Below are 10189 nucleotides of genomic sequence, written 5' to 3' on the forward strand. Positions count from 1 at the left end.
TATATAAATAAATAAAGGATATTTTAAGACAAAAATTACTTGTGTGATATGAATTACTCTTGCATCTTATTACCTACAAGTAAAAAGTATAAAACAATTATAGATAGAAGATCTGACACTCTGGAATATTGTGTTTCAGATTAGTTATAACCTGCTGCTTAGCAAAAGGAAAACAGAGGGTGACATGACTTTCTATCATTAATTCCCAACATTTATTTTAACACAACAAACTTAAATAAAATTTACTGGCAAGCTGATAAGGTATAAAAACTAAATAAATAGTCAAATTCCACATTCAACCAAAACAAAGTTTATCAAACAAGACATTGTGAAGCTTTTCTGCACTTCACATTTCATGCTGCATCGTCTTGAGTCTGAATTTCACCCGCAGATCTCCATCTGGCTGGAGCATCCCGAAGCCAAAGCGACTGGGATTAACTGGTGGAAGTTTATCGTTGGGGCTGCACAGCTCCAGATCAAAGTGGGTCAAAAACAGGAACACGAATCTGTAGGGAGAAAGTTAAGCATTGTGTGAGAACGTAGCTGCGTGGCAAACCTTGCGTAGACAACAAATTGCAGAGCAAACACTCTTTGATGCTGTTGATTACATGGAGCGATCTTTAACCTTCCTCTGCCTGATATAAAAAATGTCCTCCAGATGTCTGCTCTGCCTCTCTTTCATTAATTCCAGCTCATTATTGAGTTTTAGCAATTAGTAATGATGAAAGCATGGCCGAAGCTACAATGCAAAATATTATTCAAGTGTGATTTTGCTGGTTTGTTGCTTGGGATTAAATTCTTTGATTACAAACACATCATTTTTCAAGTGACAAGATGCTCAGGGGATTACATTTAAAAAAAACGTGGATTTACACTCACTGTTTAATGGCTTTAAGAGCAAACTCCTTTCCGACGCAGATGCTCTTCCCCGCGCCCCAAGGCAAGGTGAAGTACTTCAGCTTTTTCTCGTCCTTGTAGAATTCCTTCTTCACTGTTTTATCTTCATTTAGGAATCGATCATACTTGAACATCTGTCGAGGGAGAGGAGAACGAAACAGATGTGCACGAATTAGGAGATGCAAAAAGCCCTGTTGTCTGTTTCCTCCACCATACGTTCTGTCAAAAATAGGTTGTATTTTCGTTATGATCGTTAACCACAGAAGACAAGCAGAATTAACAAAGATGAATTATCTTAGTTCACTCATTAGCTCACAAGTCGGTTTCTTAGTACTAATGTCCTGATTTCACACCATGCTGTTTAAAAGTACTGACAACTTTTTCACTTTTTGTCACGTTATAGTCACAAACTTGTAGTTCATCAAGATTTTATGTGATAAATTAAAACAAGAAGGAAAATTAAACATTTTCAGCATTGTTTCTTGTTACAAATAATCTTCTGAAAAGTGGCGCATGCATTTGTGTGCAACCCCCTTGAGTTTGTATATCGTAGGACTGATTACAGCAGCATTAATCTCCTTAATCATGCGTGATATAGCAACAAAACATGCTGCAAACTGTTGCATACGCAAGTGAAGCCCCTTTTCAGTATCGTCTGCATGTTAAGTACCTGTGGTTCTTCGTGAATCTGTGGGTCCATTTGAGGGCTGAGGAAAGGAAACAGACACACTCGATCCCCACGTCTGAGGTGGTACTCCTTTCCATCGGCCATCCGAAGGATCTTGTCTTTAACAACTTCTCTATTGATCATTACTGCGGCGGTGAGCCGTAAGGTCTCACTCAAAACGCTATCTGCAGAGCGGAAAGGACAGGGAAGTGGATGATGTCAGAGGGCTGTCACGACTGCTTAAGTCAGTAAGAGCCTTCAGGCAGTATCCACAGAGGCACAATAATTTGTGATGATAAGAATATTTGAAAAAGGCAATTCTGATTTAACTGATTCAAAGTTCAGATGCTTATTTCAAACAAGTGCAACAATTGTTGCGTCCATCCCAATTAGGTGATTAATAGCAGGGGTGTAAGAGAGCAATTAGGTAGCATAAAAGGCAGCAAAGCAGCTGCTTATGTACCAAACACAGGTGTGCTCTTTGCTTCCAGCTGGCTCAAGGGGCGTCGCTGCAGGGAAGTATCCTGGAGAGAAGAAAGGCCTCTGATCTCTGACTTAACAACCTCCATTGCCTCAGGGTGAGTGAGCAGGAAGCCGAGGACCCAGAAGGCAGCTGGTCCAGCATTGCACTAAAAAGAAAAAAAGAAGAAAAAAAACAAACACCAAACAGTTTTTAATTTCAACATCTAGTTCGTAAAACTGCGCAGGAGATGGAATTAAAATATAATTCAATGTTTAGTGAAATATACCTATAAGATAGCCTAAATGTTTTCTGAAGTGTTGCTGTCTGAATATGACTGATGTGAGAAGAAGCCAGTAAATGAGTCCACACTTTGTAGAAACTGCTGTCAGATCCACAGAGACAGACACCTGAGCCTGTCAGACAGTAATTGCTGAGGGTTAAGGGAGCTGTTCTTTTTACCTCTGCACATCTCAGGTCAGCTCTCTACTGACAGCAGGGCAATTGCCCCAAAAGTGACAGGAGTTACAACACATTGTCTTTCTGCCCTCTCAATTTCTTTGAGTAAAAAAAAAAAAAAAAAAACTTTTAAAATGTCAAAGGAGTCTGGGTATTAAAGTATCAGATTGTCTTTTTAAGGACTACATATGAGACGACATAAATGTAAAGTAAAGTTAAAATTTGTACCTTATTACAAGAAGCCACAGTAAAAAGATTTTATAGGGCGCAAAGCATAAGTTTCATGTAACGACGCTAGAGTTACACACATTGAGGACCCAGACTGTATCAGTCCACCTGACCAGCTGCGACTCATCAGTCTGCTGTAAGTGGAGTTAAGCTGTGGATTTGGCAGAAGGGTGTGATTTGAGTAACATCACGCTCCTGTGCTTCTCCAGGCCTCTTGGCTATTTGGAAAACTCCCTGCAGACTCCCAATCAGCTGATTGTGCTGACTGATGCAGCTGGCAAGGAAAATAGCTTGGCTGAGAAAACATCAACAACCTTTAAAACCAATCTCCTCTGAAAATGTACACCTTTAATATACACTACAACAGCATTGTGTGGCATGGATGTCAATGTTTTCAGATTGAATTCTTTTCAACAGCCAAATAAAAAGTTAAGAGTGATTAAGTTTGCCTAGCTACTTTACATCTCTTTTAGCAATTTACTATCTTTTCTCCAAACTTACAAATGACAACTGTCTACAACAGGGAAGGACACTATTCCTCTTACAGAACTTCAATTCAAGTTGGGACTATACTTTTAAATTATTTTAAATGCCAAATGAACTGATTTTTCTTCTTTTTTGACTAACATAATAATCCATCTTATTCCTCATAAACAGAAATACAAATTGGAAGTTTTGAACATTAGTTTTCTCTGTGAAAAGTTAAGCAATGTTTGGAGCTCTTTCCTGAACGGGTCCAAACAAAGCAGCTGATTAGTTTCCTTTGTACAGCTCTGCTCCAGTTCTTAATTTCTTGCCAATATGCTAAGTTTACAAGAATACAACCCCGATAGTGTGTTTGCATCTGATTAATTAAAACTATGTGATTTATCCCACTCGCAATAAAAATCACTTTTACATGTATTTCATGTTTCAGCCGAATGGGATGGGAAGGTCATTCCAATCCACAGTGGGTAGAATTAAATGTTAGCATTATACTTTCTCAAGAAAAAAAAAAAAAGTAATGCTATAACAAAAACAAAAACCCCAACTCCTGCTGCACCTCTCACCATCCTAAAATCTAATCCCTCTGTTCTTGGCAGTGCTGCTCCAGTTTCATTGTAGCACGCAGATTGCGCCCTCCTATTACACAACTATCCATAATAAGGCACGGACGTATATGGAAATGTCAAAATTTACCCAGAAAAGCTGAGTGTCTGTTTCAGAGGGAACGGCAGGTTCACGAAGGGGTAAAATTACTACAGATAAAGTGTTGCACCGCTAAACGGCAAACTCTATAAACGGCTCTCTTTCTCCCCCACCTGGTTGCTCTGGGGGATAACACCATGCGGCCATGAACTCGTCTAGGCTGATGAACAACTATTTAGTATTCAAGCCTGTATCAGTACCTCACTCCGGGGTTACTGTGTAAACACTGTTTCAACAACGCTTTATGGGAAGAGTCAGAGTTAACATTAATCTTAAATAAAAATGTAAAACATGATGTAACTATGATGTACTAGCACTGAATCATGACTGAGAGTGTAAGAGCCAGAAACTGTGTGACGTACACAAACGAGGAAGCATTTCAGCTATGACTACACTCTTCTAATAAACTACTGTTTACACAAGAAATGAACTGAACCTTAAAGACATGTAAAATGATGTGGAGACTGATCCGTGGGATCAAAACTTCAAAAGAAAAACAAAAAGAAGTCCTCGTCAAGTAACAAGTTGAGGCAGGTTTCTGACAGCAAGGAATCTGGCTCTTCTTAGATTTGCACGGTTAGCAGGGCAACCGTGCGTTTCAGTCACAAGATCGCACTGTTCAACCTAATAAGGGTGTGTGAGTCAGTGTGTTTACCTATTTTTATTTTATTTTTTATAAAAAGAACTCTCACCTGGGTGTTCCACAGCTGCAGCAGCTGCGCTTTTTTCTGCATGTCTGCATCTACCCCCATTTCCTGCAGGAACTGAACGTAGCTCTGTTGCCAGGAACCCTTCACACGACCTGAGTACAGCAGGTCCCACAGTCGATCCTGGGATGTGGCGACCACTCTTCTTTCCTCTGTTATTGAAAATAGTTGGAGATGTAGGTAAACAGGTTCATTTGCCATCAGGTAAGTGCAGGTGACAAATTGCTATTGAAGAGCAGGAAACGGTGCCTCGCAAGATTTGTCACTGCAATCAGTGTGCTTTATTGGGATTTTATGCAGCAGGAGGAGTGGAAGGGGAATAATATATTGTTTTCAATGTTTTTCAAATTGTGGAGTGCACTTATGGATTCTGCGCCCTTGAGTCAATAATTGGTAGAGCCACCTTTTACTGCAGCTAGCGCCACAAATCCTTCAAAGTAGGGTTACGCAATATATTGCGAATACATCACCAGATGATGAAGCAACAGCAATATAACAATAGACTGTTTGAAACTATGTTATTTTTGGCTAACGTATTCCAAGAATCAGGAATAAGAGCAGGGACACCTGGATTTCAAATCTTATGATAATATGCATTTTATATTGTAATATGCTTAAAATTATTTTAAATTACTCACAGTTAGCTATAAATATATCCTGGCATTCAATCAGAATTTTGTTGGGGTTTGTCACTAACTTTCCTCTCCCTGTCAAGCAGATTATCCTGACAGCATGATACTACCACCACTGTGTTCAAGGTATGTTTAGCAGTAATTGCGTTCAGTGTTTCAATGTTAGGTTTCGAACGTTTTTTGCAAGACAAAAAGATACATTTTGCTTTGATCTGATCAAAGCACCGTTTGCTGTGTCATCATACATGGTTTGTCACAAACTGCAAACGAGACTTTGCAAATGTTTCTATCAGCACCGACTATCTTCATTCCATAATGGTTCATTCAGTGCACAACTAAAAGAGAGCCTGTAATCTTCTGAAGACAATTAATTGTTCTGTTTAATGGTTGTAACTGAATAAAAAGGGCCGTAAAAACCTGCCACTCTTGCAGTTAAAAAAAATAAAAAACACAAATAATTTATTTGCTTGGGAGACTAGTTTCCTTTTGGTCTCCCAAGCAAAGTCCCAGCAAAATACATTGAAGTATGTTACTTTTGTTTCCAGAAGTAACAAAATTACTTCTGTACACAGATTTTTTAATCAAGTGATTACAGTGAGAGTAGGAAGAAAGGGTGGATGTCAGAAGTGTCCTGTCATTTTCAGTGGAACTGCTTGCCTCGTTTCAGTGAACCTTGAGCCAGTTTGGTGATCAGATCATCAAACTTGCGGAACTCCCCGTAGACGGCATCGACATTATCCTTCCTCTCAAACAATGTGAGATATCCAGCCCTGTCAGCAATCAGTCAAGTATAAACACACAGTTCGACGTGTCACTCTGCTACTGTATAAACGACTACGACATGGATGTCTTTTCGTGTATCCTGTTACCTGAAAAGAAGACTGTAACAGAGCTCGAATAATCCATCCTCTCTCCACTGTGACGAGCTGCGGGGTTCAAAACTTTTCAGCATCACGTCGGAAAGGTGACGAGTCATGGAGCTGCTGAGCTGCAGCTGCTTGACACCGAGAAAATGTCTGAAAAAAAAAAAACGATCTGAGAATTAGATTTTTCTGAAACCATTTTCGAGTGTTAGTTGTTTTTGATTAACTTAAATCATCAAGTCATTACTGTTTCATCCATTCTTTTTCAGTAGTAGGATAGTCGCCTGGGAGCTGCAGGTTGAAGATCCTTTTTAAGAGCTGGCCTCTGCGACTGTTGAAGTCCAAGCTATTGGTGTCATCATTCAAGACACCATCAAAGGAGTTTGGATCCAACAGCACTGTCACATAAATGCCAGCGAGACGAAACTGCAAGGACATGTTTGATCACACATAAGTTTTTTTTTTTTTTTTTACTGAATTCTTAATGATTAAAGTTTTGACGTCTTTTTATGTGAACTGCTTTTTAATGATTAATGTTTCAGTATTTATAGAAGCTTACCGTGAAGATGTCTCCATGTTTGTCTTTCATGCGTGCCAAAAATTTTCCAGGATCCTTTAAAAACTCAAAAGCATGGCCAAGCCACGGGATGGAGCCCTTATCAAGAGGAGGCTCATTTTTATTTCTGTCAGGTACGAGGAAATTCAAATTAGTGTACCGTGGTAGTTTGCATATCTACATTTCGCAACTCATAAATCTCACTGAACAGGTTTCAAGTTTACATAAAATCTTGGAAAAGGAAGTGCTCATGAATGATAGAAGAAAAAAAAATTGGCATCTGGGTAAAAATGAATAAAAGTGTTGAGTTTTGTGTTTGCAAATAAAACTTTTGTTATTTTACAGCTTTTTCATATAAATACAGAAAACAATGCAAGATTTAAACAGCATCAGTGACCTCTAACAGTAAAAGCTTGCAGAATTTTATTTTTTTTTTCAAATCTATTTTGCCTTCAGTTTAAAAGTGATGCTTGGTAAACCTTGAGAAAAAAAAGGGTAGAAAAGTCAACAAATAAAAGTTTTACCTTCTGCGAGTGGTGTAAAGAAGTAGGAGTAGAAGCAGTCCATTAAGAAGCAAAAAGGCTGTTCCCAACATGTTTCAGTATGACCTGACACTTGAGCTCCCCTGTAGATTCTAACCCTATAACCACAGTCAACCTGCTTATAGCTCCGAGCCTGGCTTTGGTGTAATCACCACTTGTCGAAGGGGCGTGGAAAGGTGTGGTTGGTGACACAAAGTCTTGCACAACTACCTCCAGTAGACAGTGTCTGACACCTAAAAAAAACATACCCAGCCTCAATAAGCTGCTCTAAATAAGAGAATTATAAACAACATGGAATAGCAGGTTTGAGAACCTCTTCAAACAGTCTTGAGTTGAAGGAGAAGTCACATACCACAAAGTTACAAAGTCTGTACATAACATCTATCAATTCTAACCAGTACTTTTGAGTTTTGCAAGAGAAGAAATCAAGAGATGAGCAGTGGTACAAAAACTCTCACGATTTGGCAATCTGAAATCTTTACTATCACAACCAACTTCTTCTTTTGCAAAACATCTATTTTTACATTTGTGGTGACTCAAGCAACAAGACCGACAGGAAAAAGTACAGCTTACAGTCAGTTTGTCACACTGAAACCAGCCTGTCATATTAAAAGAATACCAAAGAGATGATGTAGTATAGGACATGTCAAGCCATGAAGACTGATCTTAGTGTATAACAGATCTCCTAATGAATTGATAACAAATATTCTTACCTCATAAACTACTGGAAATATTCTTGGCGGTTGTTTTTTTTGGTGTATACCAGCAGATGGCAGAAACGTATCTGCATTAGCTTTATCATAGGGCAGAGTCGATGGTGGTGGAAATTTTGATTTAAATTTGAATTTATTATTTTTTAAATATATTTTGAAAATATTTTGTTTTTGTTTGTTTTTGTTATTTTTAATTTTTTTTGCTCTGTCTAAAAAATGGCTAATTACTAAGTTTAAATAGCGTTGAGGTTTGTCTTCATATTAAATAATTATAATGTTCTGTCATTTTACAGAGCATCAGTTTCAAATTGGTATAAACCAGAAATTATATAGCTTTAAAAATATTTGAAAATAAATAAACCGTTAGGTACCTTTAGTGTGCATGTGTGCTCCTTAAAAGAGTCCGTGTAGCAACAACAACTTTAGGTCATAAAATTTAAATAAATAGCGCGCAACAAATGCGAGTGCTGTGACAGAAGGAAAAAGTGGGGGTAGTTATGACAAATTACTCTTCTGAAAAAAGCTAATCACCATCATCAACTTTATATATAAATAGCTTTAATATCTGCCACAGCTGAAGCAAAGTGCTGTAATCAATAAATAATTTAAAAGAAAGCATAAAATAAAGTGACAAAAAATTGAGTACCCTCTTAATGAGAAAAGGCCACTAGTGTCAAAAACATCTTAAAAGAAAGGAAATAATTTGATAAAATTAATGCAGCTTGAAAGATGTTAACCTTGCCTGTCTTTCATCTCCGTTGTGACAATACCCCACAAACCAGAAGTGTGTCCAGGCCCAATCCTAACATTGTGCAACTTTAGATGTGTCCCTGCTCCATCAACCCTGAATCAAATAATTCCCTCACAATCAATCATTTAGTTGTTTAATTCATGTGTTTCAGATGGATTGGATCTAAACATTGCATGATGGTACTGGAGTTGGGCAACCTCGTCACAGATTATTTACGGTGCTTTGGTCAGGTGGTATTAGTAGTTTTGGGAGTGTCATCAGCTACCAAGGTCTGCTGGAGCATAAAATTGGCATCTTCTTAAAGTTTTTCAGCAGAGAAAAACATAAGATGCTCAAAGACTTCTTGGTAGATGGCTATTCTGATCATTGCCTTGAAAAAATGCCATGAATCAACACTTTAAAATGTCTTGGCTCCCCAAATTCTCATTCATTGTGATAACTTCAAAATGGACATCCAGCAAGTTAGATTATCTAGGTATTTATTCCTCCTTTAGACCCTGGAGCCTTAATTTTCCAAATGAAAGGTTAAGATTCAATATTTACTGAGATGTTATTTTTGACTTTTCTCCATAGGAATGATTACATTTCACTAATCTGGTCTCTGCAGAAGATAAAGCTGTTATCTTTTGTGCTGTAATTTTCTGTTATTAAAAAAACATAATGCAAATAAACCTTAGTGTTGTTCATACTTTTAATATATTAATTAAATTAATTTATTTATTTTGGTCTTTCACTAATTTTACCATTTTTTAAAAATTTTGATGTAACTATTAATTTGTGTATTTTTTTGCATGTACATGCTGTACATGCAAAAAAATACACCCTTGGTAACATGCTGTTACCAAGGGCGACTGAACTGCCCTCTGTCTTGCCTATACTTGCTTAGATGACGATATCATATAATACATAACAAATACAGCTTTAAAAAAATTGCAAAATATCAAACTAAACATGTATTTGTATTTGTGCAGATGCTCATATTTGCTTATGGAACATTCTTTTGTAGGTTCTTGCTTTATTTTGTTCATCTTGTCATGGAAAATGTTGCGTCATAAATTGAAACTAGAAAAGCACATCTGCAGACTGCGGACTGCTTTTCTGCTGCTTCATCATCAGATTTAGAGTTAGGACGAATATGGCTGATGACAGATAAACAACATTCTTCTTGAGAAGCAGTTGCAATGAACCTTCATCATTCTAATCTTTAAATCAGCCAAATGCAAGTGAATCATGCAGCTCAGAATTAGCTCTGTGCAGATGTTTTTAGATTTTGTTTTACTGAACATATGGGCAATAACCCTAAAAATTAGGTAGCAAGTACATTTTGATCCTCCTGCTTTAATGCTAATCTTATGTTGCATAATCTTTGTTGATGTTGGAGTATCTTAGCTCTACTCAGACATTAAGATCAACATTTTATGAAATGTGAGCAAAATTATTTGAGTTTATGTATTTTTTGTATTACAAAACAGCTAATCTTGAGAACATTTTCCAACTTTAACTTTAAACATAAACATATATATATA

General features: G+C 37.4%; 1 protein-coding gene across 1 annotated transcript; it reads right to left on the reverse strand.

The window, feature by feature from the left end:
- Positions 1 to 287: 287 nt before the first annotated feature.
- Positions 288 to 8047, reverse strand: LOC103464557 (prostacyclin synthase-like). Its single transcript, XM_008408738.2, has 11 exons — positions 7913 to 8047; positions 7182 to 7432; positions 6661 to 6784; positions 6349 to 6527; positions 6108 to 6254; positions 5896 to 6008; positions 4592 to 4758; positions 2028 to 2193; positions 1568 to 1749; positions 880 to 1031; positions 288 to 506 (listed from the first exon to the last, which is right to left on the reverse strand). The coding sequence occupies exons 2-11, from the start codon at positions 7250 to 7252 to the stop codon at positions 347 to 349; spliced, it is 1461 nt and encodes a 486-aa protein (XP_008406960.1). The 5' UTR covers positions 7253 to 7432; positions 7913 to 8047; the 3' UTR covers positions 288 to 346.
- Between the last annotated feature and the right edge of the window lie 2142 nt (positions 8048 to 10189).

This window comes from Poecilia reticulata, linkage group LG5 (assembly GCF_000633615.1).
Source record: "Poecilia reticulata strain Guanapo linkage group LG5, Guppy_female_1.0+MT, whole genome shotgun sequence".
Classification (NCBI taxonomy): Eukaryota; Metazoa; Chordata; class Actinopteri; order Cyprinodontiformes; family Poeciliidae; genus Poecilia; species Poecilia reticulata.

What these genes read in the sequence shown, in the direction of transcription:
- LOC103464557 (XM_008408738.2), bottom strand. Translation starts at nt 7,252, where the DNA reads ATGTTGGGAACAGCCTTTTTGCTTCTTAATGGACTGCTTCTACTCCTA. An exon ending in AACATGGAGACATCTTCACG is followed by an intron (nt 6,528 to 6,660) that starts GTAAGCTTCTAT and finishes ATGTCCTTGCAG; the next exon opens with TTTCGTCTCGCTGGCATTTA. An exon ending in TGCAGCTGTGGAACACCCAG is followed by an intron (nt 2,194 to 4,591) that starts GTGAGAGTTCTT and finishes TTTTCTTTTTAG; the next exon opens with TGCAATGCTGGACCAGCTGC.